The sequence below is a fragment of the Caloenas nicobarica genome, chromosome 1, assembly GCF_036013445.1.
Source record: "Caloenas nicobarica isolate bCalNic1 chromosome 1, bCalNic1.hap1, whole genome shotgun sequence".
NCBI lineage: Eukaryota > Metazoa > Chordata > Aves > Columbiformes > Columbidae > Caloenas > Caloenas nicobarica.
This window is the reverse complement of record NC_088245.1, coordinates 8,729,706-8,749,380: the sequence shown is the minus strand read 5'-3', so window position 1 is coordinate 8,749,380 and position 19,675 is coordinate 8,729,706. Positions and strand designations below refer to the sequence as shown.

Below are 19,675 nucleotides of genomic sequence, written 5' to 3'. Positions count from 1 at the left end.
CACCAGCTAATGACGAGATAACAGCTTCTCTTAGTCTAAGAGAGATGAATGACCCTATTTTGTATTCAGCCTGCAGAAGGCAGTTGTACTGGCAATGACAGGACATTCACGTAGGTTTTGTTACTGACAATTACATCAGGTCTAACAGCAGCAGCGGCCAAAAGTCCATGCAAGAAGCTAGGTCATGTAAATGTGAAGTATATCCATACAGAAAAATGGATATAAAGTTTTTTTCTATATCCTCTGGAAATCTGTTATCCTGATCTGAAGGACTGAAAAATCCAAAGCCCTGAAAGTCCATTCTGGCTTATCCTGATTTGAATAACTGACAACTGTCCTCTCTGGATTCTGGAACATTTTTTCAATGTACATGGCAAGAGCATTGACAGATCTTTCTCCTCAACCTCTTTCATCTTATACTGTACCTGCATGCGATAATAAACACCATGTCTGAAGGATCAAGCAGTTACATGAAGTATTATTTGACTTGTATCAGACAATACCTCACTGTTCAAAAACAGCTGTCTGACTGCTGAGCTAATCAAAGGGGGCTAGGAAGAGAGAAGTCAACAAGAACTGAGATAAGGTACGTCATGACAGCTGCGTGCTGCTTCTGCCCATGCTCACGCTTTTAAAATCAAGGTGGGTTACTCCTCCCTCTCTACTGGTGAGTTCTCACAGCTCATATCATGTTTAACCTACAACACTAGAAGGACACCTGCAGGATTTTCACTTAGCAGCTGATAGATAGTGGCTTGTTGCCCAGAATAATTCATAGTGCATCAGGTCCCTAAGAAACTGGGGTAAGCACCTCCAAAGGTTCAAACATCAATCACCTATCCATCACCTGTGAAGCAGATACCCCTTTGCCTTCAATCAGGTGTGCACAGCTCACCTGTGCCAAGAGGGACAGGGATCAAAGAGGCCCCCACACTTCTCACACTGTCAGCTTTTGGGAAGAGGACTTTTAATTTTTGGGAAGGAGGACGAATGAGAGGGCTATCAGCAGATTTACAGTAATGTCCAGACAAAGACAGACCTTGACAGCCAAAGAGGAGGGTTACCAGAGTTGAGGGGAACTGCTGAAGAATGTACAGGGTGTTGCTAAAGAGTAATAGAATTCTTTTACTGCTTTTCTCTGCAACTTTTCAGGTGCAGGCATAAACAGGACTTTGGAAGAAAGAAGCTTTTTGAAGTCACTTGAATCAGAAGGGGAAAAAAAAGGTCAGGTAGATTTAACACAACTAGTACAAGGGGGCCAGGGTACAAACTGGAGTGATGAGACACATAAATACATATAGAACTTGAACTACACAGAGTCAGGGCTCACATCAGCATCGCAATAGCAGATTTCATGGTTCCTGGAATAGGTTGCTCTTTTTCAAAAAAATCACTTTGTCCACAGCCACTGCTGTAGATCAAAGAAGAAAAAATACCTCTCAAAGCACCAGGTAGGTAGTTCTAATCAGGAGGCCAAAGATCAAAATAAGGAACTGAATAAAGGAGAAGAAGAGGCAATAAACCATCACTGCATTTTCTTTTGGTTTTAAGCTTGGAACAACCTGCCCAAGCTCTGACCTCTCTCACCACACAGCCTAAACACAGAGCAATTGGTCTGCTGGGAGGTGATGGACACACACATCCTTCACCCAGGAGAAGTGAGTGAAACCTCCTGGGAGGCTGATGAGGGAGACAGCACTCTTCATTGCTGTTAAGTATAAAATTACTAATGAGTTTTGTGCAGATCACCTGAGGAGAAAAGGTTTTTGGCACTACTAGGATGCAAATACTTAAATACCTGGGCACAGAAAGCTCTCCTTGGTCTGGTTTGTTTGGGTTGCATCTCATTGTCACAACAGTTGCACGGCCATTTTCACAGGAGGTTGTCACTGTTGAAGACCTAATGTCAAACCAGAGGAGAAATGTAATACATTTCCACTATACTAAATACATGTTTTTTCTTTCATAGGTCTCTGTGCATTCATGCAACTCTAATACTAAAGAAATAGCATTTACCACAGCACTTTAGCCTCTGTCAGCTGTAAGAAAAAAAAAGGAGCAACAGAAGCAGGGTGGGTTTCACCACTTCACTTAAATCTCAAAGTGCTCTGAGATGCCACCCAGGGAACTGCTCTGTTTTTCTAGCTAGTTTGAACTCTGCTGATTCAAGGAATAAACCTGCTCATAAAACAGAATGGAATGATTAAAAAAAGAGAATTGCGGGTGATGTGGTTGGTGTGTTACTCCGCTGGAGAGTTTATGGTGGCTCTCCCCTTGCCCAGTAATCTGAGAAACACAGTGTCCTGAAAGAGCACAAGGCAAAGGAGATTCAAAAATGGGCCTTATTCCATTATTCCATGATAGACATTGTAAGCTAAGTTCATAATATACTGAATGTAGAGTCACTGGTGTGGGGTTCAGTTTGCAGAATCAGACATGTAATTTAAGTATTCACATATGCATGAAGTGTTGATATCTGAAGTGCTATAACCTATTAAGATCTAGAGCCAATACTAAAGTCAACACAATCTAGAGAGCCAGCCAGTAGAACAAATATAGGTATGTGCCTTAAGATAAGCTGAATAGCTCCACAGGCTTCAGAGCCCAAGCTTAGAAACCCAGTTCCCATGAAGACACCACCACGTGGACATCTTAGTCGAGGGGTCTTTGAGCTAATTCTTACCCAAGCTGAGGTATTCATTTTATAGAGGAAAGCAAAGAGCAAGAAAAGCACACCAGTAACTGTGCAGGTTGGTGCAATTATTTTTAAGCTCGATTAGTTCATTTTTGTAACATCAAAGTAAATACAAAAGAATGTGAAAGAAAATGTGCAACAGGAAGTGGCCATATCAAAGCCACACACAAGAAATTATGGGAAGAAACATAACACTGGAAGCGGCACCTGGATGAATCAAAGCTCTGGTGTCACTTTCTACAGATCAAGTGTAATGTACATTTGACTAAACAGTGTTTGCTGATTTCATAAGATGTTTTTCAACATGCCAATCAATATCAGCCAGATACTGATTAAACTGATAAGGATTAAAGCTGTATTAAAGATCTCCCCTCACAGTTTCAGTTTCCTTTAAACAAAGACATTTGAGGTACCAATAAACAGTATTTTTAACCTACTTGTAAAAGAAATGCACGTCAGGTATTTTGCTTGGAGAGGAAGGAAACATATCTGTCTTGATGCTGATATTTTCTAGTGTTGTTTCAATAGTAGCTCCTAAAATTTGAGGGGGAAAAAAAAAAAGGAACAAGCTAAGAATGGATTTCTGAGGTGTTCATGCACAACATTTTCTCAGTCTGAAAGGCATGGATCTCACTTAATAGCATATAATGACATTACTATACATTATACATTTTCTTCTATTCTAGGTAAAGTTTGCAGATTTTTATGTTCCTCATACAGTCTGATTTCCTCATATAGACATAACAAAAGAAAAAATTAATAAAACAATGCCAGTGTAAATAAGTTTTACACTTTTGTAAGAATTTAAAGCAATCAAGGGATATCACAGAAGCAGAAAATAATTTAGGTTGGAAAAGAACTTCTGAAGATGTCTGATCCAATCAACTGCTCAAAGCATATGCCTTGAATGTATAGCCCCAATACCTATAACCATGTAACACCCTGAGCAATCTGCAGAACTGTGGGAGAAAAACACAAAGACGCAATGACAAGATTCAGAAGGATTATGGAGTTATAGGCAAGCCTTGACGGCACATTTTGGAACAAAAAACAGGCTGGTGTGTGGAATAACACAGGTTACGCAGGTCTGTACGGATTTTGGACAGGAGCTGAAAACGGAAAATTCAAGTAACCGAAGTTCTTAAGATCCTTCCAACCCTATGAACCAAAAAAGATAGAAAATATTGATGCTGCACTGCAATATTTTAGAAAAAGATGGAGGTGTAAAAATGGGACAGGCTGCATCCTTCCAGTGAGGTGAAAAATTGCTAGAATGACAACAAAATTTGGTACCAGCCAGCAACTGGTGGGAAGACGAGAAAGACCGAAGAAAAGTTTTCCCCTTGTTCTTGCAACAGTTCAGACAGCCTAGCTGAATTCTTAGGACTTTGACATGACTGGCATTACATTTGGGAGGAGGAATCACACAGCTGGAAAATCCATGTCTGGTCATAACCCTTTTAGGTAAATACAGTAGATAACTAAGGTGACAGTTTGCACTAGACACTTGTACCTGCTGTAGAACAAGTTAGAGACTGGGTTTGTGGGTCAATGTGCTCAGTAACATTGCTCAGGAGGGTTGCACATGAGGAATAGCTACAGAGCATCCCATCAACAGAACAAGAGCTGTGCTGCAGCAACCACCAGGAACATGTGCAGGAAGATGTCAGGTTATTGTGGAGGGGCCTCTGAGAACATACACTGACATCAGCAAAGATGATCATTTCCTCTCATCAAAGACATTGCATTGAACTCAGGGAAACAAATTTGGATTGTGACACAATGGACGGAGATTAGTTACTCACTAGACTGGAAGATAGTAGCTCCTAGGGACCTTATTATATTCAACACAGGCAATGAGAGAATATTCCCAACCAATATGCACTGCTGTAGAGATGGCATCTCAAAGTGCAGTTTCTCAAAAATGAGAACACTAGAAGCAAAATCAAGTGTGAAAAAAAAGTGTCATTCTTCAGAAGATATTAATTATATGGCTAAAAACCCACAATGACTCTCTCAAGAATGACAATAGCTTTGACTAAGAGTCCACTTTGGATCAGAACAACAGTAAAAGAACAATTCAAATAAAAATATTGACACTAGCTTAATGGAGGGGGAATAGACAATCAAAATAAAAAGTTATGAGTTACAGAAAAATTATAATGGATGCTAAAGACTTCAGGGAAAAGCCTGTGTTTGGCAGGACTAGAAAAATTCTAAGTTTGGAGCTTTTTTAGAAATACTAGAAATAAAAGTACATCTTACGGATAGGAAAGACAAACTTCAACCATTTTAAAATGGAACACTTATGATAAAGAAAAGGCTGTAGAAGAGCTTGAAATCTTTTCTCTGTCTTGGGAAAAAAATCAGGACTATCTCCTTGCTTTCCAAGACAATGACCGAACACCCCATTGCCTCAGTGGCAGGAGAGGATGTTGGCATCTACTTGGCATGCTGCTTATAAACTGGCAAACCTGCACAAAAAAAGTGACTTTTAATAAAGCTTTTAATGATAGAGAAGTGTCTATGGTGAGCCAAATGACAATGTGGCTAACACGATGAGGCAAAATAACAGGAATGGTAAGTGGAAGATGAGTTGCAGTTAATGGAGAGGTACCTAATGAGTGACTGTCCAGTTAATGGATAGATACATAATGAGTGGCTGTCAACATGAATTCATGGAGAACAGCTCTTGTTGAACAAATCTGATTTTGTTCCTTGAGTGCTGATGAATTTGGTTGCTAAATAAAATTATGTAAATTTATCAAGTGTTTCACTAATTACTAATGAGATTTTCATTAAAAATTTAGCAGTGTGATATCAATTAAGTGCACAGTCTGGATTAAAAATTATTTAACTAACTAATTATAAAATTATCTGGCCATGGAAAATTGTCATCAGACGTGGTATGTCTCCAGACTCCTCTAGGCATTGATATTGGAATCCCAAAATGCAAGATTATCATCAAGGATCTGCAAGTAACTATATAATCACTGTTGGTAAAGTGTGTAGATGAGACAAAGATTAAGAGGAACAATAATAAAATACAGAGCAACTTGATTCGCTTGGTAAGCTGGTCCCTATCAAACCAAACACATTTTAGTGCAGACAAGTGCACCAAGGGATGAAGGTCAGTCCTAAGGAAGAGAGATTTTCCCTTGGAAACTGTAGCTCTGAAAAAGATCTAGAGTGGACATCAGATCCAAGAAGCCATTCATGAAATCCCATGAGTCTGGAGAAAGAAGGACTCGGGGATTCCATCCTTGCATGTAAATATAAATACAGAAGTGATTTTTATTGCCATTCTCTTGAACTAAATACTGGAATACTATTCCTTTCTGATGCCCATGCTTTAAGAAAACCTAATAACAAGTTACAAAGGCTGCAGAAAGAGCCTCAGAAAATATTCAGATGCTTGAGCAATACATGATAGCAAGAGACTTAGAAGAACTTGGTCTAATTAGGTTATTCAGAAGAGCAGACCAGAGAGAGTGTGATGATTCCAGTACACAAAATATTTCTCCAAGGAGGAAAATGTGGGTGTGAAATGGAGAAAGAATAATAATAAGAAAGAGCTGAAAACTGAAGCCAAGCAAATTAAACCAGGAAACAAGTCTGCTTTTAAACAAAATACAAAGACACGGTTTGACCAGTGGAAAAAAATTACCAATGACTGTGGCAAAGCTTTTATTTCTGGCAGTCTTAAAAGTCCAGATTGAATGCTCTTCTGAAGATGTGCTTTTGTCAAACATGAGTTTCTGGGCTCAGTGCCAGGGAGCAAGAACAAACACTCAGTGCCTGTAATGGATAGGTGAGCAGACTAAATGACTTCATTGTCTAATCTGGCCCCAGACTCTGGGAACTTGTGGGCCAGAGCGATGCAAGACTTAACGATCTGCACAGCCCCATGCTGCCCTAAGCCTCCTCCTTCCTCACTTAATTGTGCCCCAGCACCAAGTGGGGACCTGGCATGGGCAGAAACACTTGGACTAGTGTGACTATGGCAGTGATTGGTCTTGCCTTGCATGAGGTGAGTTGGAAACATGAAAGAAAATGAATGCTTTTTAATTACATCCTCCCGATTTTTGTGCTGAAATCCATGCACCATGGGACCCACTAGACCAAACACGGGGAGGAGTGAGTAACATGGGCATGGAAAGCAAAGAATGAGGGGACTCCATACTCTTCTCCAGCCGTCAGCTGTACTGAAACAGCAGCAAAAAGCATCTGTCCACATCTGCTTCACAGGAACAAAGTGGGACTAAATCTTGGGCTGCCCCTTCGCTCTTCTCTCAAGATAATACAGCACTTCTGAGCTGAGAAGGATTTACTCTGCAGCCCTAAACACCTGAGAGTACAAACCACGTACCTAAGAACCTGTCGGCAAGGCTGTTGGACTGCAGAGCCAGGGCTGTTCGGAAACCCTTGCTGTCCGACGGGATGATGGTGGACTGACAGACAAAAGCTCCCACAAAGTTGGAAAAATCTTCGGATTCCGCAACCATGTCCTTCAGAGTGACGTCTGTGATATTGTCAGTGCAAATAGCCATCTTCTTCCCCTGCGGACAACCAGGAAAAAAAACAAGGAAGCTGTTGGTTGTTGATAGGACGTGAAAAAGTTTGGAAAAGGAGAGATTGCAAACTTCTTGACCGCAAATGGATGAGTTTCTTTCCTGCATCTTAGAAACAACTTGATGTTTCTATCATGAGAGGGACAAGTTGCAACAACAAACTGTGCCACTCTGAAACCTCCAATTAAAATCTTGTACAGACCCATAAACACGATGTCACCCCTGGTATGTGTCTTATCAGAAACCTGTGCTATGAAGCACTCTTTTTTTTTTATCTTGACAGCATAGTGTTTACTTGCAGAGCATAATAAAATGGCTTGCAAAGGAAAACTATATTTCCCTTGCCTTTAAAAAATAAGTCGTAGAATACCTCTTAATTCGGGATTTAATCCAGATCATATATTCTCAAATCACAAATACATGAAACCCTTAAACAGATATATAGTCTTCAAGGCTGCATTAATGTCACATGTCAAGATCAGTGCTAGAATCTCAGAGCAACAGCAAGGAAAGATGAATCACCAGACTCAGTTGTCCTGACAAAATGCCAAGCACTCAGGACCCAGTCATGTCGTTGGTAGTACTGTAGCACCCCTGTAGTAATTTGGGAAAATGAAGACCAGATCTATATGGGAGGGCGCATAGCTGTACCTTTGTGTATCTAGTTGTCAGCAGCTTTAATCCAGAAGGGTATGTAAAAACATGTTTAAGTTTAAAAGCATGCAAGAACACTGTAAAGAAACGTGACTGCTCATTTGCCTCAACTCATGCAAACACTTTGGCGCATGGGAGAGAGACTTCAGAACTTTCCAGGGCTGAACATCAATGTAAACTGCATGTACTGACCTTTGTACATCACTGGTACTGCTCTGAAATTTCAATGTATGTATGTAACATGGTTTGGTACAGTCCAAACCCCAGATGTAAAAACTCTGATTCTGGGGCAGAGACTGTTTGCATTAATGGAGTAAACACACGTTTCCACTACTTTATAAGGCTATAATCAAAGTCAGCTACAAGAACCTTGGCCACTGGCAGAAAGCAGGGTCACCGGGGGCTCTGCTGACAGCAACATCTCCAACCAAGTAATGAGGGAAAAATATGGAAAGAAGCTGGCAACCAAAAGACTCAGACTCTTCAGTTGAGTTCCTCGGTGTCAGCACAAAAGGTCAGAGTTGTGACCCAAGTGACTTCAAGGCACAAGAACTAAGAAAAGGTAGGGATGTGATACGGTTTTTCTTCTGAGCATTACTTATGCCTAAAACACTCTCATCTCTGCTCTGGAAAATCACCTGGCTGCTCAAAAGCCCCCTTGCACTGCCGAGCAAGATCCAGAGAAAAGTGTTTACAGTGTCGGTGACAGCTCAGCTGTAGAGGAGTCCTTGTCCTTTCTCAGTGTGATCCCACAGAACAACAACACAGGCAGTAAATTGATTAATCCCCCCCAACCCTTGACACCAGGTGAGCTCACCTCATTCCCACACAGGCTGATGTTAAAGAAGTGGAAGAACTTGGTCCCTCGGGAGGTGAAGCTGGGTCCGCTCATCAATGAGCCCACCTGGCTGAGGTTGCTAAAATCATAATTCAGGCTCTGGTTATCCTTGATGTATGACACCAGGCAGTCACTGAAGCAGGCAGAGTGATCCTTCAGAAGAAGAAGCATCCATTAAAGACCAGTTATGGACCAGCAGCAAATCGTTCACCTGGGAGTTAAAGCAAGCAGGCACAGGCAGAACTGCTCTGCTTGTTAAGGATGGAGGAGAACTTGTCCTATTCCTGTAATTCACCTTTCCCTTGGGAGAATTCCCATTCCTGTTTCAGTCCCCTGCAATCACATATCAGGACTTCAACGTTCCCTAAGGCTGGCTTTTCTGTTGTCCCCTGCATTAGCCAAGAAAATGCAGTTTCTTGCTTTGTTTTGTTGCGGGTGCTTTCAGGATCCCAATATCCCAGCTTAAAGCCCCGTAGATAGATCCGAACATGGCCTCAGTTACACTTGCATCTTGCAAAGGAAACACAAGAAACAGCTCAAGAAACAGGGACAAGATATGAACCCAGCTAGAGAAAGGCAGAAAATTAACAAAATGGAGCAGTTCTATAAGCCCCTGTGCAGCTCCTTGCCAAAGGATGCTGCACATGATAAATGCTTATCTAGCCGTAAGGGCAATTTCATATAAGAGGAATTTGTTACAGGTTTCTAAAGGCACATAAACATTATCCAGCTGAGGAAGTCTCTGAATTTAAAACAGCAGAAGTCTGGGACAGTTTCAAGTGGAACTAACAAATGTGCTCTTACATTGTCCTCAATGCGGCTTCTTGAAATGAACCTTTATTTGAGCCAGCGTGATCCATTTTATCTTCTTATCGCATATTTGCAAACAGAAATTAGACCAGAGACATATTTGGAAGAATGGGGTCGTTGGTTATAATTACACTCCAATATTCACAAGGCTCATACCTGCAGGAAAGCACTAAAACTGACCCTTCGAGTGTTTATATCCCAACCTGCCCTATCTCAGAGACATTCAGTTTCTGTACCTTAGTGCTCTTGCTGCCAGGCCCACACGGGATGCAGGCCTCCCTGCCGTAGACCTGGTGGATGGACAGGAAGGTGTTGGCCGGACACTCCTTGCACTGGCTGGTCTCCTTCTCGATGTAGTGTCCCGCCGGGCAGGGCACGCAGGATGAGCCAGACTGCTCGGAACCCAGCGCACAGGCCCGGCAAGAAGAGGCGACTCCATCCACTGCGTTGGTCACCGTGATGGAGTAGATCTTTGCCATGTCATTGATGAACTGTCTGCTCTGGAACAAGAGCCAAAGAAACAACCCTGGTGCCATTGCACCATTGCACGTGGACACTAAAACCAGTGCTGTGCACCAGGGCAACTATTCAGGGATTGGCTTATGCATTCACCTGTCTTACATAAAGAAAAAAAAAATTACACAGAACAATAACATAGAATGTCCTGAGTTGGAAGGGACCCACAAGGATCATCGAGTCCAACTCCTGTCCCTGCACAGGACAACCCCACAGTTCACACCATGTGTCTGAGGGTGTTGTCCAGTCTCTTCTTGAACACTGTCAGGCTGGGGCCGTGACACCTCCCTGGGGAGCCTGTTCCAGTGTCCAGCACCCTCTGGGGGAAGAACCTTTTCCTAATCTTCAGCCTAAACCTCCCCTGGCACATCTTCCTGCCATTCCCTTGGGTTCTGTCATTGGTCACCAGAGAGAAGAGCTGCTCCCTTGTGATGAAGCTGTAGCCACCATGAGGTCTCCCCTCAGTCTCCTCTTAACCAGGCTGAACAAACCAAGTGACTTTAGCTGCTCCTCATACGGCTTCCCCTCTAAACCTTTCACCAAATTCATAGCCCTCCTCTGGACACTCTCCAGTAGCTTTATATCCTTCTTCAATATGGTTCATCCCCAGCTGCCTCCCAAGGGTGAGGTGACAGCCATTCACCCTCGACAAAAAGCTTGTGAGCTTCAATGGAGGGCAAGAGCTCTGGCAGCAAGTGTCCAAGGAAGGCTGTGATATAAAGCCGTGCACATAAACAAGTACTTACATCTTGGCCCTCATTTATTCTCTGAAAGGCCCAGGTGAATGTAAAGGAAGCATTTTTGGAGATGATGTGAGTGTAGGATTGTTTCTCTTTACTTCTTTCCCATGATTCCACCACATTGGTATTTTTTCGATTAATGTCCTACAAAATGGATGTAAATCTCTTAAAAAACAAAAGTATGGTCATACCACACTAAACACCAGTAATAATATAGAGATTAGTATATACCTTACAATTGCATTTAATGTTTAATAAAGGAGAGCAAACATACTTATCCTCTTTTCCACCACTGGTAATTTTTCAATTGAGAATGGGTGTCTATTCCAAAATATGCTCTAATTCACGCAACAGTTAAGTTCAAAGTCCTATAGTAGGTTATAAACATCAAGAAGACAGATTTAGTGCAGTGGTTCTTTCAGATTTGAAATTCTGTTTATGTGTAAAACATGTGGGGAGTGCCAGAGCACAGAAAGAGGAAGGCCAAAATTCAAAGAAAATTGTAGTTATGACATCTTCGGGCACCTACTTTGTTGGTGTCTCTAGTGAAATAGAACTGAGGCCAATAAAGCAGTGTCAAAGTTTACATGAGAAAACGCTGTTCAATCTCTGTATTTCTTATTCTCCATCAGCTGTAAATGTTCCAGTGAAAGATGCTTTTCCTTTAAAACAGATTCCTTTAAATTATCAGTAAAAGCAGATTCCTTTAAATTACCACCTAATTTCCACTTAAATCTCTTTAAATTAAGAGCAGATTCATGTGAAGTACCACTAAATAAAAAAAAAATAAATAAAAAAAAAAGAACCAGCTTCCCTTTGCAATAGAAGGGGCAAGGGAGCTGTGACAGATCCAGTTACATTCCTCAGCTGATGGACTTCCAATAAGCAGATGAGGAAAGTAAAAAACATGCCACTGTGCTTTCACAAATGTCTGCCTGCTGCCCTACGAACTCCCTGGGTCACTGACAGGATCAAGACCGAATTTCAAATTTTTCCACTTCCCAGGCTTGACTTGTGACTCTGTCAAACTTCTGGAGGTTAATTTGACTGCACAAGAGACACTGAGAATTTTGTCAGTTTAACAGGGGCAAATTTGGCTCTTTAGTGTCCACTGATTTTTTTAAAAATAAACACATAACCAAGAATCATTCACAACTCATGTGGTAGAGGAATTTTGCTAGGTCATTCATTAAATCCTTCTTGCAAGGGCATCGCAGATATTAAACTAATGTCATACTTAGTCATAATAAACCAAGTGCAACTAATCACGCCTATGTAAAGGTAATAAAGTGACATGTGGAATACCAGGCTCAGTCCTCAGTCATGGAGAGAGAGGTCTCACTCACCGCCATAAAGTACAGCACACAATCTGCTGAACAGATGGTCTCAAAAATAAAAGTGATCCGTCCTAGTTCTGACCCAGTCGCTCCTGTCACCGATGTCGGAGGTCTGTTTAACAGAGAAGGAACGAAACATTTACAAGATGCTCTCCAGACAGGCAGCAGTCAATCCTTCAAATTGCTCTTCATACAGCGGGAAAACCATCAAAGTCCTGTCACATAAAGCCTGCTCTTGCAGAACTGCGGAAGCCAGGTTTACACAGCGGCTCTGCGCTGGGTATTGGCCACAGCAGGGTGATATTTTTTAAGTGTCTGACTCCTTTATGGTGCAGTTCCCTCCTTACAATCAACACCTGAACTTGATGATATCAGTAGGGAATCTTATTGCTTAAATGCATTACATGCTTTAAGTGATCTACACTGATTTAATTGCATTTACCCTCCACTGGTTTTCAGGAGTTTAAAGAAAACCAGAAGTATTCAGGGTGCTTCCCTGCAAAGTATTAAAGAGTAAATTGTAAACTGAGACAGTTTGAGCTTTTCCATGGATATGTTTCTTGCTTCTATTTTAATTATTGTTTGCCCATACTGTAAAATAAAAACCAGGGTTTGCTCACTGGGTGTAAGAAGTCAAAAGCTCCCTCAGCTGAGGTATGGCAAAGGGAGAGTGAGGTTCATTTTGCAATACCTTATGTGTCTTAATATTTGGCACCCGGTCTGAGCTAGGAGTCTGACCTCATTCTTTTGACAAAGAGACACGAGCACCTCAAGCAGCTATTTCATCTGAGAGTCCAGGAGAACAGGACATCGCCCCTCTTCTGGACCTCTCCAGATCTACAGCACAAAGTAACTTGGATTTCTGCAAAATGCCTTCAGGGCAGGCACCAGTATCCACCCTATGGTAGGTTTAGCTGGTTACCTTGGGATAATTTAGGAACAGAGGAATAAGAATGTATTTTCTTGGTTCCAAACAGCCAACCAGCTGGCATCTCAGACTGAAGCAAACACAGCTAAAAACCAAGGTCTTAGAGAATCATCTGCTGCAATGGGTTGACTGGGGGCACAGGAATAAAATCCAAGTTTCCTCTTGTCTCTCATTCATGACATCATTGCACTTCAGAAAAGAAAACTCTGTTCATTCCAGGGGTAATATGAAATAGGTGTAAGAGACACAAATAAATGAGAAATAAAAAAAAAAAAAAAATCCTGTTCCTCACTTGAATCCCGGGATGTGCAGGTTCAGGATAAGATAGTCATTGTCAGAGCCTCCTGCCCCACTCTGGATGTGATCACCGGCCACTTCCCAACCTTCACAGAAGAAAAAAAAAATAATCAAGAAATGAATGGTTTCTGGGTCATATGGAAAAAAATCTCATCTGTTACCACACTTTGTAAAGCAATTCAGTACTTCAGTATGTTTTAAAGATGACTGGTACACACTATTGTTAGGGAAGTTCCTTTTCCGTGGGTTTCCCATAGCAGAGACTTGGGCATGGATGCCAGAAATTCTTCAAGAAGCTAAGGCAGGCTATTTCCTGACACTGTAGAACAGTATAATAATGCTTTTGAATGAAAAATTGTAGTAATTGTATGAACTGCTGACTTTATAGGCAAATGTCACCGTGAAATCAGCAAAGCAATTGAAATTCCTTGACCTTTGCTGTGCAGCTCAAGGGGGATGATCCATCTGATCTCTTTCAGCCTTAAAACAGATGAATCAATGAATCTATGTGCTAAATGTTAAGCATATACTTCAGTGCCCCTTTTCTCAACACACATAAGTTAAAGCTTGAGTTAATATCAGCCTGACAGGGCATATCAAGCTGAGGAAAACCTTTCAGAGAAGGCTGGAGGTGGGAGAAGAACCGAACGGAATCATTTTCACCGGCGAGCTGTGACTGCTCTCTGCTGCAATCTTAGCACATGTGCAGAGGGAAAGTTCCGAGTACTAAATGAAGAAAATCACAGATTTTACTCAAGTTTTCCAGAAAAAATATGTGTGACCTCGACAGGCATAGTTATCACAAAACATGAAAGGAGATAAACTTCGAGAGAAGTCAAATAGTTGAGTTTTTTTCAATGGGGATAATCAGATGCATCAAAGTCGATGGTGGGATAGGTCCTTGGCTGAGAGGAGTTCACACAGGCTGCAGCTCCTGCCCTCTTCTGGTACACGAGAGACTTTTTTATTTCTTCTTTGTGATATTGTGACATTGCTTTCTACAGGACATTTCAAGCCGGGTGCAGTTGAAGAAAAGAGGGGAAACTGCGTTGTGACTCACGCGGCAAAGGGCATGCGCATTTTGATGGGTGCTCCATTACAACGGTGACCACCACAGGAGAAAGACAGGCACATAACAACACAGGGAGTTTGGCTCACCATTCATCCCATCGCACTTTGAGTTGCCGACATTAAAGCAAGACGTCTTCATGTTGCCTGGCAGGATGTTCCACCACTTGTACTCAAACCCAAGCGCTGGTTCAGTCCCAGCAGGGCAGGCTTTGCACTCTACAGGGTGAGAGGGCAGGGAAAGGATATCATGAGGCCAAAGCACATCTCAAAGTGTTTTAAAGAACATAGATACTATTTTTTTACTCTCTGAGCAAAGAAAATAATTTCTTTCTTTATAATTAAATAGTCAAAGACTTATCAGGACCAGAAAAGTAGAAACAAGACTAGCATTTTATAAATCGCAGATCATAACCTTGTGGTAAGTAATCTGCAAGTGATCCCCAAGCAGGACTTCCTTTTCAATGGCTTCAGCTGAAGCTTTGATCGTACTGCTAAACATGAGTTCCCACAAAATGCTGTAGGTGACCACTGGGCCAATACATCCCAGAATCAACAAGCCAGAGTTTAGGCTAGACAATGTTGGCAAGGTACTCATCTGGCAGTGCTTAAAATGGTATTTTCAGAGGGAAGAACTTGACATGGACAGGAGAATGGGTGAGGAGGAATCACTGACTGTAAAAGTTCGGATTCCTTTCTCAGAATCCCTTAAATAACCCTCAGGATGTTTATATCAGCCAAGAAATGCATCCAGAACACAGCAGGTCAAATTACATCAGCAGAAGACTTCAGACGGAAAGCAGATATCCAACTCTCTCTCTCCAACATTATTACATAAATATTTTATGCAAAATGAACTCTGGCTTATCATAATGCATCATTAAACGAAGTCACATGGAAGCTGACAGCTGCTTTTGGGGACACTAAGCAATTTTTTTGTTGAGTACTACCCTGTGTCCCATCTGAAAAGGTGCCTGGTGGGCAAGGAGTGCAGGAAGATGAGGCGTTGTTATAAAAGCCAGGATTGCAGGGTGGACAATCCTTCCTCTCTCCAGAAGGAGGTAGTGTCAACGCATCAGGGAGATCTTCTCTGCAGATCTTCGGCTCAATCCATTTGTACATGATCTGAGTCTGGAAAGAGAAGACACTGAGCTCACGTGGTGTTTTAGGAAGTTTTAGAACTAGATGCACCAGTCAACGTCCCCCTTGTAAATGAAATTAGGGTATTCCCAACATTTTAGGCCAAAACCACACCTTGCACATCCAGGAAAATAAAGGGAAGAGCAGTGAAGGGAAACAAAGTGGCTGGGTTCACAGGTGATTCCAAGATTTCAGGCCTCAAGAGCAAAGCAAAAATGTTTATCTAGTGGATTTTCCCATGAAAATATTTCTGAGGAATGTCAGATAAATAATTCTAACAACTGCATAAGCAATCTCTGCATTTTAGCCATAGTAACCCAAAATATAACCTCTGCATTATAAAATCCCTTTATCAGGAAGGCTTCTGTTAACAGAGAACATCACAAGTTCTGTATTTTCTCCACACTGGCCTGTTCTCTGAAATGTCCTCCATTTCTCTCCAACCATTTTCACCTACTGAGGAAATGCCAAAACCACAGAGGAACAATTCCAACCCCTATCCAGTCTGTCCACATTACACAAGGAGCAGCCTATAAACACTAACATGAGTCAATCCTTGGCATTACCATGTACAACAGGATCACTTCTCTGTCATCACCCCTCTTTGACAACACGCGAGGTGAGATGCATCACCCATGGTGTTGGGTTTCAAATTTCATCTGTCTTCGAGTCTATCCCTGAAAGGGTTTAATATCTCAAGACAAAAATTAGTTGAGTTCCAGAGCTGTGAAACCCAACTAGCAAGACTTTAACTTGCCCAGAGCTCTCCCTCCAAGTACTTCTACCCTTTCAGCCTAGCAGTGCAATCAGGGATCCTTGAGGCCAGAGGCATGGGTATAGAGCTTGTCTGGAGAGACTTCACCTTATGATTTTGGTTCAAATATTGAGCTGCTTATGCTCAAGGTTAGCCCTCTGATAACACAGAGCTGCTCAAGAAGTATTCACCAGCCTTGAAGCTGTTCAGAAAAAAGGCTGGAGGAAGCCTCAGTACAGGCTCAGGTCTTGGCTCCTGGGAGATGCAATTAAGCTGAGTCTCTCACCCTTGATCCCTGTCTGAGCTGTGTTGCAGCCATGCCTGTGCCAGGTCACGTACCCTGGCTGATCCACATCCTGACTGATGGGCGGACTCGATGGGAGACAACAACGTCTTTCCAGTGAAAAACCTGGCTGATTTTAGTAAGCCACAGATCCACAGGCCCTTAGGCTGGTGTTTTACAGCCACTGTTCACTTGAAGATGGGCTGCAGAGTCAGGCCCTCTCATGGGACTGCATCACATGGAGAGATGGACCTGCTGGAGAGGGGCCAGAGGATGCAACAAAAATGACCCGAGGCTGGAACAGCTCTGCTGGGAGGACAGGCTGAGAGAGCTGGGGTGCTCGGCCTGGAGAAGAGAAGGCTCCAGAGAGACCTTATTGCGGCCTTTCTTTACTTAAAGGGGATGATAAGAAAGATGGGGACAGACTTTTTAGCAGGGCCTGTTGTGATAAGATAAGGGGTGATGGTTTTAAACTAAAGGAGGAGAGATTCAAGCTAGATATGAGGAAGATTTTTTTTACACTGAGGGTGGTGAGGGCCTGTCCCAGGTTGGCCAGAGAGGTGGTGGATGAACCATCCCTGGAGACATCCCAGGCCAGGCTGGACGGGGCTCTGAGCAACCTGAGCTGGTGAAGATGTCCCTGCTCACGGCAGAGGGTTGGACTAGATGGCTTTTGAAGGTCCTTTCCAACCCAAACTATTCTATGATTCTATGGCTGGCAAGTACAGAAAATGCAGACTGATTTCCAGAGATGCGGAGCACTAAGTGGTGAAAGCAGTCCTAAAAACCCAGTATCTGTGCATCTATGACACATCTTGTTGTTGCAACTGGTCTGCAGAAAGACCCACCACTTTGTATTCTGATGATGTCCATCAGTGAAGTGAAAATCCACTGAGGAGACAGGAAGAGGGTCAACAGGGAGAGCTTATCCAAAGCCAGGGAGCCTTGAATTGCACAGAGCAGTGACAGGGTAATACACAGGAGGCTGCAATTAAAGGGGTATCTGGGGGTGTAGCACTGAACACTGCTGTTAATTCCTTGAGTGATTAAAGGAAGTTAATCGGTGAGTCAAGAACAGGTTGTAGATCCTGCCAGCTCTGGGGCTAAACTCACTGATGCTTTCTTATTAAAGTATGTGAACTCTCAGCTGCATTTTAGAACTGGCTGACAAGGAGACTCCAAAATACTCCATGCCGCCAGCAAATATTGGGCCAGCAACCTACAGGTACTATGGATTTTGGCTAGTTGTTATCTCATCCAGATCTATGAGAGATGGAAAAGGGAAGAAAAGAGATAAACCAGGCCTGAACGTGTCCACACATCTGTTGGCTCCGTATCCCTGTAATTAGGAGTTTCTTCTCCAAATCCCACCAAAATACCCACGTGACTGCTGGGACAAAGAGCAGGAGAGCTCCAAAGCCAGGCTGCTCCACCAGCAGGTCCCTGTATGAGAGATCCAGTGGATCAAAGATCTCTGGGTGAAATAATCTACTGAGAGTCCAGATGTTCTGAGGCATCCCATGCCTCAGCTAATCTCTGCTGCCGCACATGAATACTCACAGGCTATGTATATACCATTATTTCAACAGACCATGGGCTCTTTTTTGATGCAATGACCAAGGGACATCATACCTATGCAGAGAAACGTTCTTTCACCTGCAACAGGCATGGTCATGCTCCTGTGCACCTGAATTGTATCCAGGCATTGCTGGGACAGGGCAAGTTGTCACAAGCCAAAAGTATGCCAGGAAAGATCACTATCAACTAAACAGTACGGTTTGTTCTGGGACAGTACTTCAGCTGTTCCAACAGTGTTTGTTGACAGTGTTCCAACCCTGGTTTTTTATGAGCGTGGAGGTAGCACCAGTGACCCAGGCAGACTAATCACAAGTGCAAGAAGCTTAGCATTTTACGACAAATCCCTTAAGCAGACCCATGACAGGCAGATTCTTACAGATGAAGAAATGCTGGAGAGAAAGTAGCTAAAGGACAAGCCCAAATCAGAGAGATTCAATGCTGAAAGCAAAACTGGGAAAGCAGTTGGGAAAGACATTGCTAGAAACCCTACCTTGTTTTCAAATCAAGAGATCACAGTAAGCTCAATGAGCTTAGAAATAGCATCGTGGCTTCTACTTACTTTTCCTTCCTTATCACATGGGGTGTGGATCTGGAAAAAGTCTTTGTTTGTGCATGGAGGTCGCTCTATACACGCACTGGATCCTTCCTCTAAAAAGAAAGGATAAAGAACATGATGTTAAACTATCAAATGATCCCTGGAAACAACCATAGTGAGCTTAAAATCTGGAGATCAAGGCGAGTCAGCAGAAAAATACAAAATGAGAATGAAAAATTGAACTCTTAATGGAGTCTACATGAACCTTCCCCTGAACTGAAGAGGCGAAAGAGGGAAAATACCAGCTATGCTTGTACTGTCACACTGAAATTCATTTATTTAGTATAACCAGGGAATCACTCAAACCCTCACCCCACTCCTTCAGCTTCAAGCAGTAATTTGTGTAGTTTGCCAAGCATGGGAATTTGTTCTCACTTGATATGGAACAAAAAACTCTCTAACTCATTAGAAACTTCCTTACAACACTGGCCCAATTTTTTCTCTCCCCAGATATTTTTGCAAAATTTCCATTCCCATCATGAGCACAGGGACAGGTCCCCAAGCATTTGCCATAATCTGTGATAGCAGGTGCTACGGTCAGCAACAGATTCTTCAAAAACTGTCTTATAAAACAACTACAGGGACGAAAATAATTTTGACCATGAGGGATGGATTGTGCCTGTGTTATTTGATGATTACCAGCTGGGAATACAGAGGACTTTGGGGACTAGGGTTTGCAACTAGATCACCACATCTTCCAACCACACAGGAGGCAGAGACAGGCCAGGAGATGATTTAGAGAGGAGACTCCTAGAAACATGACAAGTCTGAAGAGAGTGTTGAAGCCAGTTCAGGTCATCACCAACCGATAACACAAATTACCACACGAGGGCAGAGCACAACTGTTATTATCTCTCAGAAGAGAGAGGTC

At 42.5% G+C, this 19,675-nt stretch overlaps 1 protein-coding gene across 1 annotated transcript in view; it reads right to left on the bottom strand.

The window, feature by feature from the left end:
• ELAPOR2 (endosome-lysosome associated apoptosis and autophagy regulator family member 2) overlaps window positions 1-19,675 on the bottom strand; it is a 104,363-nt gene that overhangs the window by 7,960 nt on the left and 76,728 nt on the right. The window contains exons 8-18 of the mRNA XM_065633086.1: window positions 18,769-18,857; window positions 15,405-15,585; window positions 14,545-14,673; window positions 13,382-13,472; window positions 12,171-12,273; window positions 10,831-10,968; window positions 9,805-10,068; window positions 8,738-8,911; window positions 7,065-7,254; window positions 3,133-3,229; window positions 1,799-1,900 (exon numbers count right to left, since the gene is read on the bottom strand). Coding sequence (XP_065489158.1) covers window positions 1,799-1,900; window positions 3,133-3,229; window positions 7,065-7,254; window positions 8,738-8,911; window positions 9,805-10,068; window positions 10,831-10,968; window positions 12,171-12,273; window positions 13,382-13,472; window positions 14,545-14,673; window positions 15,405-15,585; window positions 18,769-18,857 — 1,558 coding nt within the window. The remainder of the gene's footprint in view (window positions 1-1,798; window positions 1,901-3,132; window positions 3,230-7,064; window positions 7,255-8,737; window positions 8,912-9,804; window positions 10,069-10,830; window positions 10,969-12,170; window positions 12,274-13,381; window positions 13,473-14,544; window positions 14,674-15,404; window positions 15,586-18,768; window positions 18,858-19,675) is intronic.